Source organism: Aythya marila (genome assembly GCF_965140915.1).
Source record: "Aythya marila genome assembly, chromosome: 14".
Lineage (NCBI taxonomy): Eukaryota > Metazoa > Chordata > Aves > Anseriformes > Anatidae > Aythya > Aythya marila.
In genome coordinates, this window is record NC_139055.1 from 19,698,270 (window position 1) to 19,724,687 (window position 26,418).

Below are 26,418 nucleotides of genomic sequence, written 5' to 3' on the forward strand. Positions count from 1 at the left end.
GTATTTTTCCTAATCTCAGCAATATAATGAATGCGTGATGAACTGTGTGCCTCCCATTTGCCCAGAGGTGTTCTTGTATCCCCTGTGCCTTCCTGTCTTTCTCTCTCTGTTTAAATCTGATTAACTGAATAAAAACAACAGCAAATGAAAGGTTCCTTCCCAGATAATCAAAAGCCAATGTTACGTCTGAGGTCACTTGCATTGCAAGGCAGAGTGGATGCTCCTCCTGCCTAGTACCATCTAGGACTTTACTGGACTCTCAGTTTAAATCTTTTCTCCCAGATGAAGACTCCCTCTGCATCTCGAGCTGTGGATTTTGGGAAATGTGTGGCTTAAGCATGTGCACAAGCAAGCTGTAATCCCAGTGACTACTGGGAGAGGAGCGCCTCCATTCCTCTTGAGCATGCAGCAGCCACACATTCCCTATGCAGACCAGACCATGAGCCCTCTGTGGGTCACATCAGGCCTGCCCTCCCAACCAGGAATGGCTGGGGGGATGCAGATCTCTGGGGCAGCCTGGTGTGGCTGCAGCAGGGCTGTGTGCAATCCCATGTAGGCTGCCAGGGGGAATGGGCTCTCTGGGCAGTCTGGTGTGTGGTGCAGGGTGCTGGGGACCCTGCCCTGCTTCCTCTGTGCTAAGGCAGCCCCAGTGTCAGCCTCCATACTGCCACCCTCACAGCTCTATCCCCCACAGGACAGCTTCTCTGCTTCTCCTACCCACCTGGCCTCTCTTGCAGTAATTTGTAACATAGACTTGGGTGGCATCAGCAGCAGCTGTGGGCTCTGACATCTTTGTTAACAGGCAGGTATCGGGGGGATGCCGGCACAGCCATGCCAGCAGCTCCCTGGACTTGAAGGGGCCTGCTCTGGCCTGCACTGAGCACCCTTCTGGTGTGGTGCCATGGCAATGTGCACAGTAATGACAAGCAGCCCCGCAGCTTTAGGGGACTGTAGCAGTTTGCTGCTGTCACATGAGGGTGCACTGGCAAGGTGCAGCCGCTTCTGGGTAAAAGCTGCAGGGACCGAGGGCTGCAGCACTCTCTGCAGTGAGCCTGTTTCCTGGGCGCAGCTGGCCAGAGTCCCCTGGGTGACTGCACCAGTTTACTGAGGTGTCATCACCTTCACCCACATGCTGTGCCCGTTGGTTTGCTTTATTTGCTGGGGTCAGGCTCTTGGCATAGCTGCAGCATGGCATGTGGACAGGGCTGGGGGTGCAGCAGTGTCACTATATGCTACTAGGATGGAAACAAACAAATGGGAAAAATTACCCTTTTCTGTCCAGGGAGCTGCAAAACAAGCAGAATTAGTTCACCAGTAAGTTGGTTCTTTGCCCAGTACTAAACAGAGTCTGGGAGGGCTCAGTTAAGTCTGGTAGTGGCAACAGCTCTACCTGTCACCTCAGAGCACACAGCTACAGTCACCTCACCCTGGTGCTGCAGCAGAGAGGCTTATACACCACAGACCCAGACAAGGAAACTGCTGCTCCTGGCTGGGGCAAACAGCTATTGCTGCATCAGTACTGGTGTACTCTCTGACCAAAAACTAACAAACAAAAAAAAACCAACAACCCACCAGCCAAACCTCCTCAAACAGTTAAGAGAGAACATTGCATCTTTAAAAATTCCCCACAGACCTCTAAAACAATCTCTACTCTCAGAGGCACAGCCTCAGCTTAATCACTACCAGGCAACAGGGAAATATCTTAAATTATTTGATGGCAGAGGTTCACAAAACTTCCAAGTATGAACAGTCTTCCCCACCCCGGCTCAACTCTTCTGGCATGGCCCCTTAAGGACTGCTGCACAGATAACTTGTCCTGTCTGAGTTGCAGGCACGTAAAAATAAATATTTCGGGGTCAAATACTTGACCCCCCCAAAAAAGTGTATTTATTTAGCACTGCCTAAATTGACACTTATTTTTTGTAATATTTAAAAAAACAACCAAGTTTTTTTGAATGCCTTGCAAGCTTTAGAAGGTTGTGACCCTTGGTTTGACAAACACCACTTCATAGAAGGGAAGCATTTAACTCACAGGTGCCCACAGCCTCCAGACCAGCCACAGCAGGGAAGATCTGAACACGGTGATGTGCAGAGCTGGTCCATGTCACTGCACAAGTGACAGGCACAGCCCACAATGGCCAGGTCAGGCTGCAGCCAGAGACTACATGGACAAACTGAATAAACCTTCATCAGCACTTGCACCAAGCTGTTTTGCTGATACCTTTGCTTTTGCCCAAGAAGCCAGATGGTCGCAACACCTACACTAGTCCCCAACACCTATACCTACAGAGATTCCCTCTGGCCATGCAGCTCCCTCAGCTCAAACAGCCCAAATCTGCTCCAGGAGCCCTATACCCACCCACCCATGGAACACAGCTTCCCCTGTCCCTACTCTCCCAAGGGCCAGGCAAGCAGATGCAGCCTGGAGATGAAAAAAAGCCAGCCAGAAAGACATACTGTTTGAAGGAACAGTTGTTTTTTTCTTTTCTTTTTTTTTAATAAAGTGTACAAAGTCATGAAATACCTTACATGAGGCACTGTGACAGCTGTTACAGAGAGATTTGAGCTCCCCCGTGGGCTTCATGGTGAAACACCAACAAGATCTGGGTGAAAACGACAGACCCCTGGTCCTGCCCAGCCAGTGCCCATGACGGTCCTCCCCACCTTCGCACACCACGGCATCCCACAAGCGTTCAACACAAACAACGGACTCTGAGCCGAGCAACCTGTCTGAGCGGCATGCATACAAAAGGGAAGAGGAAAAACACAACCCATCCCAACCCACAACAACAATAACAGAATTTTAAGGCTATGCATAAAACAAAATGAAGCAACATCTTTAAAGCTAGGTAGCAAGTAGCATTTGTGAAACATAAGGCTTGAGGCTTATTGATTCTTCAGAACAGGTTTATTTGCTTTTCCTTCTTAAACACCAATGTACCATTTTCTTCCTTTGCTTGTACAGGGATTACTTCCTTCTCAGCATGGAGGTTTAGCTCAGGGAGGTTATATTGGAGCGGCCTCCCGGGGGCGCAACAATGCGCTTGCTGGCGGAGCGAACACCTTCATCAATCTGGGTACCTGGCAGAGGGCAAGAAAGAACAAAGGGAAGAGGGAAAGTGAAGTTGAGAGGATTTTCTTCACAGGATTCAGCCACCAGTAAGGCTGGGGTCTTCCTGAAGGGCTCCTGGCAGCCTGCAGCAACCTGCTCTGCCTCCAACTCCAGCAGGACCCTGACAGCAGTGGCCTGAACGTCTCTGTAGACACTCCTCCAAGAGCAGACCCATGTGGCAGGAGCAGGGTGCTGCAATGACTGCCATGGCTGCAGTCTGCCCCCCACCTCTTCAGCCCCCACCCACCGCAGGGGCACTACATTTTGCCAGCCCAGCCACTGCAGTGCTCACCTGACAGACTGAACCCCGACTGATGGAGGTTCCTGATGGGGGGTGTCTGCCGCGTGGGAGACCCCCTGGTTGACCCTGCAGGGGTGCCCCCCTTGGGGGTGGCGGTCAGGTCAAACACAGGTCCATCATACATGCCTCGGGGCACAGCATGCATCTCCGCCATCTGTTACAGGAGAGAAGTGAGACAGTGAGGCTGCTATGCTCCCTGTGAGTGTCCTGTGAGCCCACTGACACCACCAATGTCCTGCACAGAGCCCTGGTTTCCTGGTACAACTGAAGAGGCCACTCACACTACCAGTCCCGTGCCCCTCTGTCCTACGTGCCCAAGACCTCCATGCAGCATGGAGGTGGCTCAACCCCACTGCTCACATCCTGCACGACAGCCTCCAAAAGCATGCAGAGGCTCTGGGCGACAGGCAGCCCCTTGGCACGGGTTTATGCTGTGTGGCTGGGGAAGAAGGCCATTTTGTCCAGTCTCCTTTTTAACTCAGCATTTCCCTTCACACTCCTGCTGCAGCAGGAAAGCAACAAGGGAGCTGCTGGACAAGCATCACCCACTGCTGACCCAGCCGAGTGTCCTGCCTCCGGTGGGGGCACACTACCAGCAACAAGCCTTAGCTATCCCAACTGTATGTTCGACATACAAAGGGCAATTCAGGTTAACAGTGTAACAGCTCCGTCTGCTGACAGCCCCATCTCCTTACCTTCCTCCTGGCCTTGATGCGCTTGTAAACATAGTCAGGGAAAGGGCTGCTGGGCAGGAAGCGTCCAGTCCCCTGGGTCACGTGCAGGTTGCCATCCTCCAGCATGATCTTCCCCTGGCATATGACAACCAGCGGGGCCCCACGCAGCTCCATCCCTTCAAAGATGTTGTATTCAGCTGCCTGCAGCAACCAGGGATGATGGTCAGGAGGAACATGAGCACTGCCTGCCCTGAGGGCTGCTTAGTCCCCACACACCACTGCTGAAGTCACCCAGGCAGGGAGAAGACACCTGTAACAGCCTTCCCTGCGCCACAGGCCTCCTGTCCTTCACTAGGTCCATGAGACCAAGGATCCACCACTGCTCCCACTGTGAACCAGGACCTACAGCTTTGAAGCTGGCTGCAAGCAAGGACTGCAGCAACAGAGGAGGGCAGAACCAGGTCTGTGAACAAAGCATGCCGGCAAAGCCAGGAAAAAATTGGACCCAGAAGAGGAACCCAGATCAGGAGAAAGGCGTCTTTACACCTGCATGTGCCAGGTGCAGGGGAAAAGCAAGGCAGCTGGGTGAGAAGGGTCTTGCGAGCAGAGCCTGGGGCTCACAGGCATCCCACCCTGCTGTCAGAGCTGCATCAGCCATATGATATGACCCATTGCCCATCACTGAGCTGGGACTCAGTCCCTGAATCTACCAGCAGGACAGCACTGAGCTCCCAGAAGTGAGATCACCTGCACACAGCACTGCCCACATGGCCCCCTTGGCACCCCCACCCACAAGCAGAGAGCTTACAGACTGGTGGGTTTTTGCCGTGACGATCTTCACTGCGTCAGGATCCCAAATGACCAGGTCACTGTCTGAGCCCACAGCTATTCTCCCTTTCCGTGGGTACAGGTTGAAGATTTTTGCAGCATTAGTGCTTGTCACGGCCACAAACTGGTTTTCATCCATCTTCCCTGTGGCCTGCTCAGACACAAAGAGAACAAAGCACTCATTTGGGGAAGGGAAGAGGAAGAGCCCAGGTCTGGTATCAGACAGACCAAAAGCTAGAGGTATATTCACAGACCCTGGTCATTGACCCTGAGCTTGTGGCAGCTGCCTCTCCTGGTCTGGCTTATTTCAATTTACAGACAGGAGAAATGCCACTGGGTGCCCAGCTCTGCTGGGACAAGGACACAGGGGACCAAGGTGCCTGATGAGCCCGCCCGCTCCTCCCCAGGTGTGGCTCTTACCACTGCCTTGTCCCAGATGACAGACATCCGTTCTTCTATGCCGTTGGTCCCCTCTGGGATTGCCGTGAAGTTGTCTTTTCCAACTGCTTTCTGTGCAGTGCTGAACGTACAGTGAGCACTTCCCGAAACCTGCAGGTCACCACTGGGGTGGTGGTAACAAGAGCATCCTGAGCCATTTTGTGTTCAGACAATATCGGAGACATGAGGGACAAGGATTTCCTCAGTGCAAAGGTAGCCCGAGCTCAGCTCTCTGTTACTCTGCATCCCTGTTCCTGTGACCCTTCAGCCTGGAGACCTCCACCAACTCAGCCCTGTGGTGGCCGAGTCCCCTGGGCTACAGAGGCAAGAGAGCTTGGCCACACCATGCTGCCTGCCTGGGGCATGGACAGCATCCTGCCCACAAACACACAGCCCAGTGGAGGGAAATGTCATGGGAAACAAGGGGGGGCCTCTGTGCCAAGCCAAAAGATGCCCTTCCACACCAAACTCTTATCATTCACACCAAAACAGAAGGATAAAACATCCCAGCGTGAGTTAGAACAACTACTGGCAGTTTGTTGGGTCTGCTTGGGAGAGCAGTCCTTGTGCTATGGAGGCAGGAAGGAGCCTCTCTCCAGCCAAAGACTGTCACCGCAGCTGGCCATTTGTTGCATCCTAGCATCCAGCTCCCTCAGGAAGGACCTCGTCCTGCCCCTGCCAAGGGGCCACTGCTGCATCTGGCAGAGCAGCTGCAGGAGTGTGAGTGCACAGCTCTGAGCCAGCATGCTGCTGCCGCTCACTCTCTGCCTGCCGACCCAGCCAAGGAGCCCACCCCAGCCAGGTATCTGGGCTCTGGCCTGTGATGTTTTGTCCAGCAGGAGCTCAACAACAGCAGCTCTCAGCACCATGTGAGCTACACAAGGAGCAGCAGCCAGCAGCACCAACTGAAAAGGTGTAAGCAGGCTGGCCCACACTGTGGCATCCCTACCACGCCACTGCCACAAAAGCAAATGCCCCTGCAGCCAGATGGGAATCTGATGGCAGGGTTAGCAGAGCCAGGACTCCCAGAAACTGCTCTTGGGACTCTCAGAAAAGCCACATTGCAGGCACTGCCCAGTGCTGCTACCCAGACACCCTCTGCCTGGGAATCCATCCATCCTGAGCTGTCCAGTGACAGCAGAGGGCAGGAACAGGCAGAGCCAGCCGCCGCCAGGCAGGGCAGGGCGAGGGGCTGGAAGTCATCCAGCTGCTGTGGGGAGCCGGGGACACAAGGCTGCTGGAAGCCATCGCTGCCAGGAAAAAGGAAGCGGGTCCCAGGCCAGCGCCTGGAGCAACCATGCAAGACAGGCCACGAGTGCCAGGCTCCTGGACCTGAACCCGGGAGGGCACTGACACAGTGGCTCTGTACAGGGCCACAAATCAGTCCTAATCCACCGGTAATCTCCACCTTCCTCTGATAATTTCTGCCATATGTCTGACTGACTGCACGGACTGACGACACAACATGCTTCCTAATCTCCACCAGCTTTGTGCTGGTGGAAGAAAACAAGCCTCCCTGCCCAGCTGGAGCTTCTGCAGCTGCTTTTTCTGCCACAGCCTCAAAGGAAACAGCTTGGGAAAGGCACTGGGACAGTGTGGGACAGACCTATGTGGGCTGCAGGGACTCAGAGGTGCTTCTGCCTCTCCTTTGAAGGCTGGGGTAAAATTGTTATTGAAGTGGAAGGAAAGCACTAACAAGGCAGTTCAGGAGCTAGGCTCACTTTTCCCTGCCAGCCCCTGATACCTGCACCTATTTCATACATCCAGACTAAGCAGAAACACATGACCACCTACTGACCACAACAAAATACAGGGTGAGCTGGATGTCCAGATCCCAAACGCATGGCCACTTCTGCCAGCCACAGCATCTCCACACACACACACCTAGCAATGCCCCCACACTGTGGCACACAAACCTGGCCTATGCTAGCATGCTCTTCTGCTCTGACACCTATTCCTGACCCATCATCCCTTGCTCATCTCATCACAGATGTTTCCAGCATTACCTCAAAGGTCATTTCCATTTACAGCCCCCTCAGTGTCAGCCATCCCCAGCTAACACAGACCAGTGCCACATGCACCACTCAGCCAGCAAACACAAGCGAGCCGGGCTCGCAGCTCACATGTGGCGCATGGGTACAGCCAGCAATGAGATCTGTGTCCCTGGCTGCAGTGCGTGCCTTTCCAGTGAGAGGATGGAGGATAGCTCTGAGAGAAAGGTCACAGCAAATTGCTGAAGTGCTTCTATTGTTTGCTCTCTATTTTCAACAGATCCCTTCCCCACTCCCTGCCTTTGGGGTAAAAACAAAAAAACCATCTACCATCCCTGTCAGATGCACATGAGCTGCCCTTAAAGACCTTGTGCTCGTGCACCTTGCAGGCAGTGCTACTGCTTATCTGTACAGGTGTGGAAAAAAAGTCAGCTTTGTATTCAGCACAGTGGGTCCCCATCAGCCTGTGCCACCTGTACCCCTCAGACTTTCTCTTGCACAGCTGTAGCCCAGGCAGCTGCTTACACTGTTCCCACACTGGCTGCTCCAGCTTGGTCAATGCTGTTGTTGACACCTGTTACCTGGACCTCATTTCTTTGCCTTTTTCAGGGTGTTTAAAGCAGTTCATGACTGCCTGCTGTTTTGTTTCGTTTTCCTCATTACTGATGTTAAGACTGTGGTGCCTCCCCTGTCCCCCAGTGCTCAGGGATAAGCCACCATGGCTCCAAGGCAGAGCCATTTCATCAGGCAGGTCATTAAATACCTAGGGTGAAGTGGTTTGGGGTGGATGAACATCTAGACTACCCAAATACTCCACGGCCTCTGCCCTGTCGATTTGAGGCCAAGGCACACTGCCTCCCACTCAGTGTCACTGGTGGAGCCGCAGGTTCAGGCACAGCCAGCCCAGCCTCTGTTGCTCACCTGGCCAGGAGGGAGTTGATGTAGTCAGGGGTTGTGGGGTCTGGGCTCAGCGGGGGAGAGACCACAAACGCTGCAGCCTTGGCCCAGTTCTTGCTCCAGTAGTGTGTCCCGTCAGTCCCCAGACTGGCTGTGATGGGCTCACCAAACACCACGTTGCCTGGAAAAGGGGGCAGAGAGGACACAGTGTAGAGGACCCATGGCAGTTTGATCCCCACTGCTTGTTGTGAATTCAGGCACTGGGTCAGATGCGAGGGACCACTAGGCCTGTGGTGCATTAGAAGCCCACCCTGCATGCCATTGCTGCTGACATGACCACCATCCCAGCCCTCTGGCTCTGGCTACAGAGCCTGATGATGGTACAAGCCTAGAGGGCATGTGGCGTAGGAAGACAAGGCCTCAGAGCTGCATTCTCCAAAATAAATTCAGACCCACCAAGGACACTGGCAATGTGCCCCCGCTGCCAATGGCTGCCTTCATGCTGGGAGGCCGTGGCTGGGCTGGCAGGAAGAAATGCCCCTGAGCCTGGCAGATAGCTGCTGCCAGCCCTCGCTGTGAGTAGGGGCACAGTTCACTGAGTCCAGGTGGAACGTGACGCCTGAGTCCCTGCACTTCAGCACTGCTGCAGGGCCAGTGCTGCCAACGAGGCTGGGGCTGTACCCAGCATCTCCGACTGCGTGCATGTGGATGGGGTGAATGTCCCCACAGAGACCTTCACAGAAAGCTTGGGTCTGTCCTAACCCGTGCCCACACCGTGGTGTTGCATGACAATGCCACGGAAGGTGGCTCCAAGTGGCCTGGTGCAGCATCCCCATGGCCCTTCACAAGTTAGGGTATACCCCTGAACTTCCCCAGCAGAAGGGGAAGCTCTGGGCTGCTTGAGGCATAGGTGCAGGTCTGAGCCCAATAGCCAGGACGCAGAGACACCGAACCCAGCCACACAAGACCCCAGCAACAACAGCAAGGCTGTGCGCAGCACCAGCAGCTGCTCACCCTTTTTTCTGGCTTGCGAGATGAGGTCAGCAGCACTTTTGCTCATCACTTTCGTCACATAGAGAGGGCAGTTGGTCTGGCTGGCAATGGTGATGGCCCGGAAGACAGCTTCTGCTTCCAGCTGGAAGAGAGAACAGCGCAGCTGCAGAGGAGCACAGGCAGGTGAGGAGGGGCATGCTGTCAGGCCCTCTCACCCTGGCTCCCCAGCTGCAGACTAACTGCAGGGGAAGCGTGGAGTTGGGCCCACCATTTGTCCATTTGTTCCGTTGCATGGTTCCAGATCTGCCAACAGCTGGAGAAGCCCAGGGCCAGCCACCGCCCATGCCTGGCAGCACAGCTCAGGCTTGTGCAGGCTGACACAGGTCTGTCCCTTGGAGCACTCACTGCTGCGGCACTTGGTTTAACTGGACACCACTGCCCTGCTGGTGGCCAGGGTGCTGCGGGCTGTGCCTTGGCAGGCTGCTCCCATCAGGGTCTGGCTGTCCCGTAAGCCAGCTGCTGGCCATTCCAGACAGCTGGGCTTTGCTGGCCTGCTGCTAGAGCAGGCTGCATTTCCACAATGAGGGATATCTTTGGACTATTACATCAGCCCTTACTCAGCCAGAGCCCAGCTCCAGACGTTCTCTGAGTATTTGCTCTGCAGCTTGGCTTCAAGCTTCAGCATGATAAAGTTCAAAACAGAAGCCTTAAAAAGACAACGTACCAATCAGCCAAGCCTCAGGGGAGGCAGGGACTGTGCAGTTGCTGCCTGCAGGCCAGCAGCTGCTTAAGCCATCTCAGTGCTCCCAGCAGCAGGTTAAATGAGCCACTGCACCAGACATGCACACATGCGTACCTCACTTACTTCTGCAGGCCTGTCCATGGCACTGTCCATCAGCACAGTGAAGAGTTTTTCTCTTCTGCTTAAAGACCTTTTAGAGGATTTTTACCAGTGCACTTACAGGCTTCAATGGGTTTTAACACAAAGAGAGGAGCAAACAGAGCAATCACTGAATGCCCTTCAGAATGGGTCACAGTTTAGAGCAGCAGCACACAGCACTACCAAATGACCAGCACCACCTGGTAGAAGAGCATATCTTTAACTCCCACTGAGGTCCCTCCAGAACAGACCCTTGGAGTTGTGGGCCACCCTCCCACTGCCCTGACATCAACTGGCAAGCTTTGTTGGAGGGTAGCCGGTCACTTGCATTCCACCTAACGTTTTCCCAGGTCAAGGGTGTTCTGGAAGAGGTACACTCACAGAATCACAGAATTGTCTAGGCTGGAAGAGACCACAAGATCATCGAGTCCAACCAAAATCATTGAGTCCAACCAACACTGTTTCTTTTCAAAGGTAACGACATCTGGATTTGGCTGGACAGACTGTATCTACAGCTTTCTTGCACTGTTCCCAGTTGCCTTATGCTTTAATGGTGTTTCAAGATCAAACACTTAACAATGCTTTATCATCTTTGGACGAGAAGAACCGCAGTGCAGCCTTACGATAATAGGACAGTTCTCAAATGCTGGCAGAACCACAGCATCCCGTAATTGCAGGTTAGCTTGCCAGCTAGTGGCAACGGGTCTAAAGCCAGAAAAATAAATGTCAGTTTACACAAAGAGACTCTGATCTACTGTATTCTATATTGAGTCTTTTCTCTGTACAGGGAAATGCTTTACTGTCTCATACTTAAAAGACAGTAAGCATTGCATTACACTAGGCTGTATCTGTCATTACCAGCCATAATACAGTCAACTTCTTATACTGTTTATTTAAGCCAATTGATTTTACTTCAGCAGACCCTGAAATACAAATCCATCCCTGTTCTCCTCTACTCAGCTTTGCTGTTGTACCAAATTCTTACTGTTTTCTTCTTTTGTGTGCCATAGAAAGGTAAAAGCAGCTCTCGGCAGGGACCTATCTCAAGAAAATTTATCTAAATTTAGACTCAACTCAGATTAATAGACCAAACAGAAAAATACCTCATAAACTAAAATTAGAAATGATCTAATTAGTGTCTTGACAATGACTTGTAACCAGGATATTCCCCCTTTCTTCCCCTCCCACACCTTTCACCAATGGCTTTGTCTGTCTGATTTCAAAACTCATGTTAGACCCTAAGCAGAGATTAGGCAGAAGAAGCTGGAATCTGTCTGTGCTCAGAGACATGAACAATGACATTCCAGGGGGACTAAAGCTCACTGTTCAATTCTTTGCAGGTTTCTTACACTCTGGAATCAGCTATACAAAAGAAATGCCCCCAAACCACCCCCTGGTGCTGCCACAGTCATACAGTTTTGTTGTTTGTTTGTTTGTTTAGTTCATCTCTGGATGACTTGGAAGCCCTTGTTTCTTCTAGGAAACTCCAACAAGACTGAGATATGTTTGTCACAAAACCACGCCTTGCTCTTTCATAAACCACTGATTACCCAGACAGTATTGCCTGTACTAGTGAACATATAATATATGGGGGGGAGTAGACATACACACACACACACATTTGGCCCTGCTACACTATGCCCTGCTACGGTTTGTGAGGAAAGCTCTTCAGTGCACTGAGGCTGGTACCCTCCTGCACCTTACCTCCTCTGGTCTGCTCAGCACATGGCCCTCGGGTCCGGTTATTCCCATCTCCAACATCCTGGCCTGTTCCTAGAACATGGAAAGGACAGAGGGATGTTGCCAGGCTCTGAACCTGCCCCCCAAGAAAAGCAGACCCCTCCCAATGGCTGTGCCCTCAGGCTGACACCAACTGACATCCTGAGGATGGATGCAGGCAGGAGGCAGCTGCAGGGAGGATAGGGACGAGGAGCACTCAGAGTCATGTGGACGCTGGCTGAAACCTCTGTGACAAAACAAGCACAGCATTGAGGAAAAAGCACACAGAACTCGCCAGCTCCACAAACAGCAGCCAATACGTTTCCAGGCCCTCTTCCCACCACTCCACACTTTCCATTCTGAAATGCAAGTAGTCTGTTGAGAAAAATCATTAAAAGGCAACACAATTCCAAAATTCTCTTCCCAAGGTTACCATTTCCTCATTCTCTCCACTGACAAAGCTGCAAAAGCTCTGCAGTAACAAATTCCCCAAATAGCTGGTGATCCTTTTAAATCCTGATATTTTCTGGAGAAGTTCTGTCTATTCCAAATTTCATTTAGGGAGAAAAAGAGTGGCTGGTATCTGCTTTCAACTCATCTGTCAGCTTGTATTTCCAGCTCTGCAAGAAACTACCTGTTTAAGAAAACTTTGGCCAGTGCATTTTTTTTTTCTTTTAAATGACACAAATATTTTCACTGACCTTCAGTCTCATTGAACAAAAACATCAAAAAGTTTGGCTGTATCTGATAAGCCATAAAATAATTCGAGCTTTTATCATCTTTAGAAAAGAAGATGATAACGCTTGCTGTAACAAAAGAATAATATGCTTCTAAACATGTCCTCCTGACTCCATGGGTTATCTACCTTTCCTTTGAAATGGATTTTTACCTAATATTGCTTGTCAGAAACAAAACACAGATACACCACGAACCATTTTTTCTGTGTTGACATGCAATTCAATGTCCTGAAAGACTATGCTGGAAGGTTTTGCAACCTCTTTATTGCAGTTCCCACCAGATACTTCACAGCAGAAAACTTTGCTAAAACCTTTGATATCACTGCTGAGTTGCAACGAGATAACCTTGCAAAAGATGCCCATGCAGCTTTAGTGTCATATTGCAAATACCCCATATCAAATCAGCCTGGAAGAGACTTTCAGTCCCTGCACACCAGAAGAGTAGTTACCTGTGCAATTATATCTCCATTTTCAGCATGAACTTGAGCTATGGCACCCAGCTCTCCCAGGCAGCTGAATATCTCATACAGCTGAAACAGAAACAAGAAAAAGTGATTACAAAAAAGGCACATTATCCTGGCTTGCGCACAACCTTAAAGCTCCCTGCACTGTGCCCTTCAGCACAAAGCTGCAGCAGGGACAGGGTCAGAACAGGCTGGAGGATCTGGTGTCAGCCACACAAAGACCATGGCCATGACAGGCAGTTCCTTCAGGAAGCCACCTGCCCCCAGCTGATGCTCCCTGTAATACCCCGTACACCCCTCTGCCTGCCATCCTCAAAGCAGGAGCATGGCCAATATGCAGCACATGGTGGCTCACAGCTGCACAGCAGGGGTGCTGCCAAGGCTCACACCTCTGAAGGCAGCAGGGATAAGCAGAGAGGAGCTTGCAAGCCCCTGTAAAGCAGGGTGGACGGCATCTCACCTTAGGCCCCAGAGCTAAGATTACACAGCACTGCTGCCATCTTCACACTCAGCAGTCCAATCACACACAACCAAAGCCATAAATGAGGTCCTACCTCAGTGTTTGACATCTGGTACAAGTCCTTGTAGGCCATATAAACCATGAAGGAGTTGACTCCTAGGGGAAAAGCAGAGAAGAGAATGCTGAGGAAGGAGCCAACAGCTCCCCCTCCCCAGACACACCCCGAGCACATGAGAATAATTCAGACCTGGATGGATGGAGAGACCCCTGGCAGAAACAGGGAGCAGGCAGGAGGGTGTCTGCTTTGGTTGGCTGCCCCTGGCAGCTTATTTGCAGGATGCTGACTCCTGCTCAGGGCCACGCAAGATCCCAGCAGACGCTCAACAGCCAGAGGATCAAGGACAGCACATCCACCACCTGCCCCTTCCACCAGGACCCCTGCACCCAGCCAGCAGCAAGGAGGAAAGGGCAGCAAACCTTTCTCCTGAACCATGGTGTGCAGCTCCTGCCGGACACGTTCGCTCCAGCGAGGGATGTCCACATGCAGTGCGTAGTCGCAGCAGGCCTTCCCATCTGCCCACTCACGCCACTTCTCAAATGCCTCCACCAGGCTGGACTCGGGCTCCGGCACCACGTGGTCCACTGCAGGGGGACAGGGGAGCTGTGAACAAGGGCTTCTCCAGCTGCGTGCCCCTGACGTGCACCCCACTGCAGCTCTGCATGCTGCAGGGCATCTCCACCATCCCAGATCCGTCTCCTTGGCTCTGAGGCAGGACAGCACCTAAGAGGCCCTCATCACCTCCATGACTTCCCTAGTCTCTTCCCAGTGCATTTATTGGTTGGAAAATGCACACAGCCTTTACTTAACAGCCTCTGGCAAAAGATCAGGGGCTTTTACAGGCTTCTGCTGAGAAATCAGCTGAAAGCTGCAGGGTTTTGTCCCTCCTCACCCTCACTTCAACCCCATTAACACATGGTCTCCTGACACCCTGCAACACTAATGCACCTTTTACTGCCCACCACACCACCTCATACCCTACCACAGTGCACTTTACACAGCTGATTTTTTTTGGTCCATGGGGGAAGGTGAACTGGTGTGGGGATGGCAAAAAAAACAATCCTTTACTAGAAGGATCAACAATTGCTCCTGCACCCCATGGAACCCTGCAGTACACACAGCTGTGGCTGCTGCACAGCAGTAAAGCCTGGATCTGCAAGCACTGCACACCCTTGGCACTCTTCAGGGAAGGATCTCAGAATCCCCTTTCCTTTTTTGTTAGCACTGTTTATTTCTGAGCAGTGCACGATGCCAGGACATTGCTCTGTTCCTCTGCTCAGCGTCATCTGAGCATCACGCTGCCCTATTTTTATTTAGCTGGGGAAAAGAAGTTATGCCGTTACTCCTTTTTGAGGTTCTCAGGGGCAGCAGTGGCTGCAGACGCTGGAGCACTGCAGAACACAGGATCTGAAGCTCTGCAGAGGGTCCTGTGCACATCTCCTTTCCCAGCACCTTCAGTACCACTAATGGTCCTACAGCTTCATCTTGCTCCTCGCCCTCTAGTCTTAACCAGACATCACAGAAAAGATGAGCACACTGTCATGGATCTTTAAAACAAAGAAGACTACGAAAAGCATACAGGAAAAAAAATAACTGGGCAACTTTTCAAGAGTGCAAGAACAACCAAAAATTCTTAAGACTGAGGAGTTTCATTTGGATTGGAGTTTTATTGCAAATGCCTTCCCCAGCTCAGAACAGGAGCATGTCCAAAACGCACTGCAAAAAAGCGCTTGACTGGGGACATGGGTGAGGGCTAACAACAGCTAGTCCATGTTTGCACTGCTATCCTGATGTGTACACTCTGCCTCCCCTGAAGGCTGCACTCTCAATAAGTGAAAAAAATTTGTCCGTTCATTGCTCAGACCCTCCATGAGAGCTCAGAAGCTCTATTGTGCCACACCCTACTGTTTACTGCTAACCAGCACTCAAGCAGAAGAGAGCTGATGCTCTGAGAGGTTTCACATTTTAATACCCAAAGGCATGTTTCATCCATTGGTCAGGAAAATTCATTTTCTGGGCCCACCCTCTTTACTTCAGCCAGATGAAAAGATACCAGGGCTCTGCTCCATCCAGACCTGCACCACCACAAGTTACTGGTAGCAAAAGCTGGAGTGCACTGTTGGCTGCACTTCCTGTTCCAATTGCTTTTCCATTAGAGGTGCCAGGCAGGCAGGGAGAAATGCAGGCTAGCCTGGCAAGGAAAGCAAGCATCCTTGAGTGAGTCTCTGCGAGATCATCAGTGCTGAGATGGCTGCCCAGTCTCTGCCACTAAACCTGCAAGTTTCTGAGCTCCCAGAGGGGCTCCCATCCTCAGCCCTCCCCCCTGTTTTTACAAGTATCAGATGTGTTTATGTTCCCAGTTACCTCTTCCAGAGAATGAGAATGACATCAACTTGACACCAACTGTTGAGAATCTTTCTCCTTCCTCCAGATTTTTCCCTAAATCCTCCCTGCCAGTTGTCATCTGTACATTCTTCCTGCCCTAAAGAGGAACTTCAACATAACCCTCTTTGACTGTACCCTCCTGCATGACTTCCTAAAGTCATTTTAAAAAAATGAAAAAATCTTCAGAAGATATGGAAACCAACATCAAACAGATCGCATGCAGAGTCACAGTACTGAATGTATCAGTACTTTGCTCTCAAAAGCCCAAGCCTGCCAGGTGCTGTTTTGCACGAGACCTGCCTTCTGCACTCACTGATCATTGTAGTTCCACCAGCCAGGGCTGCTTTCGTCCCTTGGAAGAAATCATCCACTGCTGTCATCCCCTTGTAGGGCATCTGCAGGCGAGTGTGGACATCAATTCCTCCAGGGATCACCATCTTCCCATTGGCTTCTATGGTTTTGACCCCTCCAGGGACAATCAGATTGTCTCCAATCTGCCTGATGAGACCACATCAAGATGGTGAGGCACACACAAAAGAAAACCAGCCACAACACAACCGGTTGACAAGCCAGGTGGGGAGCAGCCAGGCCACCCCCTTGACCTGATAGAAACGCCCCACTCATTCCCAGGAACTGGGGGTGAAACCACCTCACTGAGCAGAGAATCCCAGGATTGTCTGGCCCACCTAAACTGAGATTTGCGCAGTCCAGGGAAGGCTGCCATCTGTCCGCCCGCTGTAGTGGTGGCTATGTTGACACCTGCTGTCCAGGGCAGGCACTGGCTCGGGGAGGCCAGAAGCACGGTTTGATGGGCATGATGCGGACCTCTGCAGTGGACACCAGCCCTGCGTCCAGTAAGCAGTACCCCTAATCTCTCCTCTCCCCTGTCCTTCCGCCCACCCTAAGTAAGGCTCAAGTCTGAGGCTTACTTACAAAGAAAGATGATTTCTCAGCATAATGCCACAGCTGCTAGGCCAGCTCAGGGCTCAGCAGGGTCTGGCAATGCTGCTCCCACTTCAAAGTCCTGTAGGTGAAGGACAGCCCCCTCCCCTGGGTACGCACTGCAGTGGGCTGCAGCGCCACAATCTGACAGCCCAGCCTGGCTGCACCAGATTCACGCTCCTCCCAAGGAGCATGGCAGGAGTCCTCCCTCCACGGGACCTTCCTACTCGCCTGCTGTCCTCCCACCCTCTGAAGGATGCTAACAATAGGGCCATGCCGCAGTGAAGGCAGCTAGACCCCAAGTACTTAGAATCATAGAATCAGAGAATATCCCTAGTTGGAAAGGGCCTGTAAGGATCAAGTCCAACTCCTGGCACCACACAGGTGTACCCAAAAATTCAGACCATATGACTAAGTGTGCAGTCCAAACACTTCATAAACTCTGACAGGCTTGGTGCCACAACTGCATCCCCAGGGAGCCTGTTCCAGTGCATGACCACCCTCTCGGTGAAGAACCTCTTCCTGATGTCCAGCCTGAACCTCCCCTGTTGCAGCTTGAAAAAACTTCCTCTGAAAACAGCAAACCTAAAAGGCTCCAGCATAATCTTCTCATAGCTTAAAGCACCCTTATTGATAGTTCTCTGGAGGGCAATCAACATCCTCCTCTCTGGACACACCAGCTCTCCTGCAGGACAGGTCACCTGAATCTCCCTTTACTCAGCCTCTGCCCCCTCAATCCCTTTATCTGCCCATATGTAGCACTTCAAATCTCTTCTTTCAGAAATCCTATTTTCATCAAGCCTTCTTCAGTCTTCCCTGATAAATCAATATAGAAGACAAGTTGGTTTGCTTGCAATTCCTGAAAATCTCAGGTAGGTAGTACATGGGCTGCAGCACAGTGGTGTCCTCAGTAGTGCTAACGAATGGGATCTTGGGTAGGGTCACTCATGCTAATACTGTTGAAACAAGGCAAAACAGGAGTCAAAGACAAATGTTTCTCCTGGTTCAGTTAGGTACAGCTTTGTTGTACAATGGACACTATGTCTCAAAGCCACCAGCCCAGCTGCAATTCAGTATAAACCTGCCAAGCATCATATATGTGCCCATACACACTGTGGAGAGCTGAGCCTCTAATCAAAGTGAACTGTAAAGTTTCACCAGCCAGCAAGCAGGGTGCAGACCACATCCATGAAAAAACAACAACCATCCAACCTGAAGCTAATTTAAGGGGAGATGGAAATAATATGCTATGGAAGTCCCATACTTACTTTATGAGACCATCTTCCATATAAATGTCAGCATAGAACGACTGGTCATCGTTAACTATTCTCCCTCCTTTAATGAGGAGACGATCACTCTGTGAAGGGAAAAATACAGCAGTAGTCAGTAGCAGGTGATGCATGCGTTTCTCAGCGTTGGTACAGTGCCTTTCTTGGGTGCTCTTCTACTGCATCACACAGCTCACCCCAACAGCAGAAACTGCAGAAAGTTCACATCTGCACCGACACTTGAAAATACAGGACAAGCACAAGGACTGAAAAAAATCAAACTCATGGGGCTGTTTCTGAGGGGAATAGGTGCTGCCAGGAACACCGCTGAGGTGGAATGAGTATAAAGGAGAGGCACTGGGGACATAGCAAATGTGCTTCCACAGAATATACAGGAAAAAGTCAAGAGCCTCTTGCACCAGGTCATTACACAAATAGTTCCAGAGGAAGCACAAGTCACATATCAGTATTTAGACGAAGTTTGTTACCGAGAGCTTTCCTACATCCTTAAATATGATCCAAATACTGTGCAAAATACATTTCACTGAAGATGATAATTTATGTCTCTCTCATCTGTTAACACCTTGCAAAGATCACTGGCAGAACAGGCAGCCCTGAAGATGATGCATTTGTTGTTGGACCTGTCCCTTCCCTGCAATGCTCATGGTGGTCCTTCCAAGGTGTTTCACAATGTCACAGGAGGCAATGAACTCTATTCCCATCTCATCACTTACCATCTCTTCTCTTCTCCTTTCTATTGACATAAATGGCCAGAAACCTCCAAAGGAGCACAGACAGGGAGTAGAAGAGCACCCAGAACAGAACTGCTCTTGTGCCCCTTCCTGCATTTGTTTTTGGGCCTGGACAACCCAGCACACACTATGGGGAGAGAACAGACACTGTCACATGGGAAACAGATCCCAACCTGAGGAATCTGAGGTCCATCTTCTGCCTTCACCTGCACCAGTCTTAACACGAGCTGCATGTGGTACAAAGGCAAACAACCTGATCTCACACATGGCTACCATGCATTCAGATGACATGAGCTGGTTTTGCTGTTCCAGAGGATATGCAGGCTCCATTAACTGTTTAATACACCTCCAACCGCCCTCTGCCTTTCAAGCTCCCCCCCCACATTCCCCTCAGCTCCCTCCAGCACCTGTAGCCCAGGTTTCAGAGAGTGAGTAGGTCCCGTCCTTCCCATGGTGCCAGCCTGGACTGCAGCTGCTGGCAACCCTTCGCAGGGCTCCCATGCAGGCGCATCCTGGGGGGTTCCCACACAGTTAATTCCTCTAGAGGGAGCTGGGCTTGCTGCTCTTCATCTCCTGCCCCAAGGCGATTTCTGGAAATATCACCGGGCCGTGGTCATGTGCAGCCAGAGAATTCCCTCACACCCTTGCGTCTCACATCAGCCAAAGCTCCAGGCCCACGTGCCTTATACAGCAACTCATTCATACAGGTCAAGACAAAGAAACTGTGTGGGGAAGGGAGCACATGGCACAATGCACTTGCCTGGCTGCAGCTTGGTGCTGGGCAGGGCAGCAGGCTCAGTCACCCCATCAGCACTGACAGCCTGCAGTGTCCCGAGGTCCCCTTCCAGCACAGCTGAAGGCACAACAGGACCCATATCCACCAGGTATGGTGGCACCAGGCTGGAGCTGTGCCCCATTCTCTCCTGCCCACAGTCCTTCCCCAGCAGCAGACCAGGCTCTGCTCCCCTCTCTCCTGAACGCAGCTGGCACACAGGTCCAGCAGAGGTTTGCATGGAGCTGGTTGCAGACCTCCCAGCACAGCTTCCAGCAGCCACGCGCAACAAATCACTGCTGGCACAGGCAGACACTACCTTGATTTGTGACACTGGGATCGTGGGCACACTTTGCTTGCATCTTCCACCCTTGGGTCCAGTAGAGGTAGCAGCCCAGCTGGGCATGCTGGCCTGGGAGTGCCATGTCTTGGAGCCAGCTCTCAGCCTGCTGCCCCTCTCCCCAGCAGCACACCTCAGATGATGCCCAGGTTTGGGGCTCAGGGCTCTGGACCCAAACAATGCTGCTCACGAACCACTGATTCTCCTCCTCCCTGGCACAGGGCACTTTTGTATCTGTATAAATGTCATCTAAGTAACAGTACTGTCGTTTTAAGTTCAGAAAACCCAAAAGGAGTGAAATGGGACAACAGCCACTCCTTATAGCCTGTCAGTCACAGTGGAAAACAGCTAAGCTGTGGCTTCTAGGGATGCAAATGATCAATATTTAAGTAACACTATAAAAAAATGCAGATAGCAATAGTCAAGCAACAGTATCAGGCATAAGCTACAGAAGAATCAAGGCTATCATGAGAAACAAAGGGAGGAAAATTCTCATTTTATATTCCAGTCAACTGTATGTAAAGTTTCTCCCATACGTCCAGTTCCCTATGCCCTGGCAGATCATACTTGGCTTCACCTAGCCTGCTCAAGGAGACAATAAAAGATTCAACCTGTCCAGATCCAATAACACAAGTAGACCATGGTATGTCTTGCCTACCCCCTTCGCACCTTCCAACTTGCCTTTCTGAGGGCCCTGGAGTTCAATTTCACTAGAGCCAAGAGCGCCAGCAAACACTGATGCTGACCACTTCTCCCTGCACATAGACCAGAGAAAGCAAAGGGACACAAGCACTAATGGTGTGAGGAGTAGGAGACTGAAATACTTGACAATTGCTGAATAAAGTGTTAATATGAAGTCAGAAAATATGCCTTCATTCAAATACAAATGGTCACTTTGTGGCAGACATGAAGGGCTGCTCAGTGCTAATTCGGTTAGTACACAAATAAAACTGCTAGGCTCATTACGGCTGGAGCACGAACAAGGCCTTCATTCAGGGGACTGGGCTCTGTCTCAGTGCCCACCCCACGCCTGGCTACCAGACCATCCCCGTGAGAACAGGAGAGACATGGGCTGCACCAGCGCCCACCCATTAACCATGAGGAAAAAATACAACACAGTGAAAAAAGGAAAATCCCAATGACAACCCATCTACAGGCTCGGGCATCATTCAGGGGTACACCCAGATGTGAAGAGGCGGGGGGAGTGGAAAGGAAGAGGATGAAACAGTTAAGAGGAAACAAGGCTGACTTAACAGACAGGCTTCTGCAGCACGCGTATCCAGAGCAGCCTCAGATCACAATTAGCACACTGTTCCCCTGCCAGAGCTCGCCTGTGCTTCTCCACACCCACCGTGTCCCCTGCCAGCCTGTGTCAGGCTGTGCCACCAGCCATTGTTAGCAGACGCGAAGCTCTGCCTGTGCAGGGAGCAGGCAGGCGCCACGGCAGCTCCTCTCCTCCAGGCCTGGCAGCGGCATGGAGCCACGCGTACCCCCACGGCCCCCGCCCAGCCCCTGGCTGCAGATGGCAAGGGGAAGCCCGATTCCTTGCCAGGGCCACACGCCGGGGTGGCGCCATGGCTGCAAGTGGTTCCTGAGCGCAGCTGCAGGCAGCTCTGCCCAGCTGCTGGCACAAGGCTGCTGCTTGTCTACCTGGCCTATGCCACTGCACGTCTCAGCCAGTCTCTGGGCAGCTGGCGGCAGCCCTCGGGTCACAGGAGCAGTGCCTGTCACGAGCCTCCACTCCTGCAGGCACAGGCACCTCCCTACAGCTCAGCCTGGAAGCATCCTTCCAGCACAGCATTGCATGGCTCAGTGGGATCACCTCTGGTACCCAACACCTCTGCTGGTCAGCCCTTTGTGCTGGACACTCTGTCCCTTCACCTGTTGGCATTTGGAATCAGTGCTAAGAAGCTTACAAAACCATTACCCATTCCCTCTTGCCCACACTCTGCTCCTTATGCTCTTAAGCATCACCTGGTCATCTGAGATCCCAAAGTATCAGGGGTCTCTTAGCATCTCTTCTTGGTGTGAGGTTGCAGCAGGAAAGGGAGGCAGCTGCTTCCAGCAGGATGCTGGATCCAGCCAAGAATAGTGTTTACCTTGTTGACAAAGCACAGGGGTGTAATTAGGGTAACACAGAAGCAGGTGTGTGGCTTTACTGCTCTTTCCCTTGAAAAAGAATAGACACTAATTGCTGTGGTGTGTCACCAGCGGCTGGATGTCTCCTTATTAAGGGACCACACCAGAGTGTGGAAAAGCCCCAGGCTGGAATAGCAAGGCCAGCAGAACTGCTAACTGCACATGTTCTTCCCCATGACGTGGGCTGGTAACGAATACCACAGCAATGGCTGGCAGTTTACCAAACTCTGCCCAGTAAGTAAGGCTTTTCTCCCCACTTGCACCTGACACAAGATGCTAGCCATCCCTGTACAGACCTCACTGTTTCCAGAAGCATCACAGAGATGCCATCTGTGGGCTGTGACAGGGTAGCTGAAAGGGACAGGCATGGCCCACACCATGAGAAGATATGGGAACTCCAGTCTACCTGGGATGGAAAAGATTTTTGTGACCAAAGCACAAAGACCAGGACATTTTATTTCAACCAGCAGCTCCCTTAATAGCTATTTTGTGAAAGCAGGGCATTTACTCATTTTGGTTTTCCACTTCTCTTTCTGCGGGAATGTTCACATCTTGTGACCAGCAGGAAAGGAGAGAAAGAGAGGAAGTATCTTGATTATATCTTGTAAAGCAAAACAAAACAATTTATTTTATTATTTTTTTTTTAAAAGGAGCTAATAAAGAATCTCTCAACAGACACACAAAGTTCAGGGTGACTTCTCTCCTGAGCTGGGTATCCCAGCACCAGTACACTTCTGGAAAGTAACATCACATTTAGTGGTCTCTGATGCACTGTGCACTGCCAAAGGCCCAGTGAAGAGCAACACCCTACCACGCTGATGAAGCAGTCACTTGTAAAAACAAAAAGATTCAATAACCCTCCCCTCCCACCTCCTCATGTTTGCTCCACACCACAACCAACAGATTTGCCCATATTTCCAAATCTTTCTTCATGGCTACAGTCTTGTCTGTCATTCTGCCACATGTTACTTTTGACCAGGCTTTTCCAGTTCTGTTTGGGAATAATTCCACACTAATTTGCCCCACAAAAACACATGCACCCTTCACTTGAGCTTCTGGCTTCTGCACTAAAATGGCTCTCCTAGAAAAGATCAGAAATTGCAAACAGATCCACCGGGCAAACTCTTGTTTTCTACAGATCACTGTCAGAAACTATCTGCTAATTCTGACGGCAATGCTGTTGAGTATGAGAGGAAATAAGAGGGGAGTGTTTGTGCATCACCAGAATTATGCTAGACAGTTCAAACAATAGCTGTCAGGAAGTAAAACCATTCAGATTTCCAATGCCTTCACAAAAGCCAAACCTGTGTGTTTGTGGGGCGAGAGATATGGTGAAAGCACTACTACTCCCTTCACTTGCAGGCTCAGCCACTGCCTCAGTGCTATCAGATTTGAGACTGATGGGTGAGTTACCTGCTAGCATTCCTCTGTGTACCTTCATACTCCTGACCTCTCAACTGTGATGCTTTGAAGGTCTTTGAGATATCTTCTATCCTAATGGCACAATGCAGTGTCCAAAATTTCTCTTCTAACAAGCACAGCTTAGCTGACTGTCATCCCCAAAGGTTGCTGTGTGTCTTGACAGGCAAGAATAGACTCTGGGGTGGAAATCTCAGGAGGAGGAACAAACAATCGACACAATGCCCAGGGGAGGGATAACCTGCAGAAGGAGACTGCAGAGGCTTACTTCAAGGGAAGCCAACATAGCTGAGATTTTCTTTCTGCCGTACTATTAAATGAGAGAAGACCACCCAAACACAGACTCCACTTCATTGCTTCCCCTGGATCTCAAAGCATGTGTTCAGGAATATATGGCTATTTGACCAGAATTTTAGAATTTCCACCACCCCAACCAGAACATGATGATGCTGCAAAGCAGGGCAAGCAAGTCCTGGGGGGCCCTCGCCAAGCTGCAGAAGTCACAGGAGAGAACCACCTGTGGTGTCAGCTCCAAAAATGCCACTCACCAGCAACATTTTAAGTGTCAGTAGGCTGAGGGAAGGATTTAACAGGAAAAGAAAAAAAAAAAAAAAGGCAACTTGTGAGACTTTGTTACCACTGAGGTGAGAAAGTCCCTGATGGTGTCCAGAGGAGCAGGAACAAGTCCCCCATATCTGTAAATTGTATCACAAAGGTCCTTGCTGAAAAAGCCCCAGAGAATGGGGGAAATCCCACCTCCAGCAATAATGTTCTTGTAACTGGTCTAGGGATACTGAAAAGCCAAGATTTGTAAAGAGGTAATATTGCTTATTAAAGCAATTGGGTTGAGAATCTGGGTTGACAAAAGAATTTCTTTTTATAGTGGTTAATGACCTTTGTGCTTCTTTGGGAGTAATTTGTTCACATCTGTACATTAAAAAGCACGATGAAGCTTGACTGCTTTGTCTTTTCTTTTTCTTCAAGAGGCCAAAGCTGTCCTCAGGAGGAAAAACAAGAGCCATATGAAGTCAGCAGAAAGCCATCAAAAAGATGAAAGACCTGATTGCTTTCCCAGAAAAAAAAATAAATCCCCATGCAGCCTCCTCCAGGGAGGGCCAGGATGAAAGCAGATGCACCCCACGAAGGAAGGTGCGAGCTGGATCAGAGCATGAAAACCCTAGAGAGATCGGCACAGAGAGGCACCCGTGGGACCCCCGTGCAGCTGGCCTCCCTGCAGCTTCAAAGAAAACATGTCAGCCAGCCTTTCTTCTCGCTGAGGTGGCACGAACGGGCTGTGATCGCGGTAGGTGTGGTCCCCTGCACTACTGCGCCAGCAATGGGGACCGCTGCACCTGATGCAGCAAGAAAGAGATCATCTCGGATCCAGCGCAGCGCCTCCGCATCCAGAGCGCACCTCGCAGAGCACGGATAAAGAGCACAGCAGACGGGCTGCAACCCCGCCCCGGCGGCTTTCTGCTCGCCGCCCGCCCCACCTGCGCTCCCGCTGCGCGCTGCTGGGGACAATGGGAACCCGCGCGGGACCCCGGCCCCGGCCCCGGCCCCGGCCCCGGCCCCCTCCCGGCGGGCCCCGGCCGCGCTGCCCACGGGGAGCGCCCGCCCGCAGCGCCCGCACCCCCGGCCGACGCCTCCGCGGCCGCTGCCCCCCCCGGGAGGGAGCCCCGCGGAACGCGACGGGGCCGCGAGCCCGGGCCGGGCGCCGCTCCCAGCCGCTGTCACGGCTCGGCGAGAGGCGGCCCCGGGGCGGCCGTCGGGCTGGACCCGCGGGCGCTGCGCGGGGAGCGCCGGGCGCCCCCGCCGCCGGCACCGGGCGCGGCTCCGCCGAGCGCGGACACCTGCGCGGGCGGCGGCTCTTTGTCTGCGCGCCGCCGCTCCGGCCCGCAGCGCCGGGCACCGGCCCGGCCCCGCACCGCTCCCGCCGCCCGCGCCCCCGGCCCCGGCCCCGGCCGCACAAAGGGGAGCCGGGCACCGGCGGCGCCGCCGCGCCCGGCCCGCGGGCACGCACCGTGATGCGCGGGATGTTCTTCTTGCCCTGGTACGACATGGCGCTGCCCGGCCCGCCGCCGCCTGCGCTGCCCTCCGCCCGGCTCCGCACAAAGGCGAGCCCGCGCCGCGCCCGCCGTGCCCGCCGCCACCGGGGACCGGAGCCCGCCCCGCCCCGCCCCGCCCCGCCCGCCCCGCGCCGCCCCGCCCGCCGCCGCCAGGGGGCGCCCCGGGCCCGGCCCCGCTCGCCCGCCGCGGCTCAGTGGCTCCGGGCAGCGCCCGCCGCCCCCCGTCCCCCGCCGCCCGGGGCAGCTCCGGGGCACGGCCGCCGAGGACGAGCAGCGCGGCCGCCCTGAGTGGGGCCGGCTCCGTGCCTGGGTCGAGCCTGGACAGCAGCCGAGGGCGCTGGCCACCAACGGCGCTGCCCACGAGCTAAAAATTGTCAAGGTGATAATAGTAAATTAAAGAGGTTTGTAAAAGAGCAGGTTATTTGGTAGTGTCAGCGTGCATCTGGATCACCTTGGAGTTTCCTTCAAAAGCACAAGTATTGGAAACAAAAATACAACGCAGTGCACACCTGACTCTGACAACCTCGTGCCCCATGTAAACACTACCAGTGTCGGCAGCACAAATGGCCTCTGTGTTTCCTCAAATGTGATCTTGCTGAAGCTCTCAGAAAGTTTGAATGGATGCACACGTCTGCTAAGTCCAAAAAACTTTCACCGCCTTCAGGTGAGTCAGCAGCTTTCAATAATTTACTTATCACTGCCAGGAGAACCGAGGCATCTGCAAAATTGCATGGGCTGCATGGCCCAGCTGGCCCACTGCCTCCTGCATCCCGCCCCACA

The 26,418-nt window shown here is 52.3% G+C and overlaps 1 protein-coding gene across 2 annotated transcripts in view; it reads right to left on the reverse strand.

The window, feature by feature from the left end:
• Positions 1–2,467: 2,467 nt before the first annotated feature.
• Positions 2,468–26,418, reverse strand: part of DPYSL3 (dihydropyrimidinase like 3) — a 36,317-nt gene continuing 12,366 nt past the window's right edge. The window contains exons 1-14 of one of the 2 annotated variants that reach the window (XM_082771897.1): positions 25,593–25,711; positions 18,148–18,236; positions 16,251–16,435; positions 13,972–14,136; positions 13,589–13,650; positions 13,020–13,100; positions 11,819–11,887; positions 9,256–9,376; positions 8,266–8,422; positions 5,336–5,477; positions 4,896–5,066; positions 4,109–4,288; positions 3,405–3,567; positions 2,468–3,081 (exon numbers count right to left, since the gene is read on the reverse strand). In XM_082771897.1, coding sequence (XP_082628023.1) covers positions 2,993–3,081; positions 3,405–3,567; positions 4,109–4,288; positions 4,896–5,066; positions 5,336–5,477; positions 8,266–8,422; positions 9,256–9,376; positions 11,819–11,887; positions 13,020–13,100; positions 13,589–13,650; positions 13,972–14,136; positions 16,251–16,435; positions 18,148–18,236; positions 25,593–25,631 — 1,713 coding nt within the window. In that variant the 5' untranslated portion in view covers positions 25,632–25,711 and the 3' untranslated portion in view covers positions 2,468–2,992. Of the gene's footprint in view, positions 3,082–3,404; positions 3,568–4,108; positions 4,289–4,895; positions 5,067–5,335; positions 5,478–8,265; positions 8,423–9,255; positions 9,377–11,818; positions 11,888–13,019; positions 13,101–13,588; positions 13,651–13,971; positions 14,137–16,250; positions 16,436–18,147; positions 18,237–25,592; positions 25,712–26,418 lie in introns of those variants that run through there. The other variant, XM_082771896.1, reaches the window with a different exon arrangement.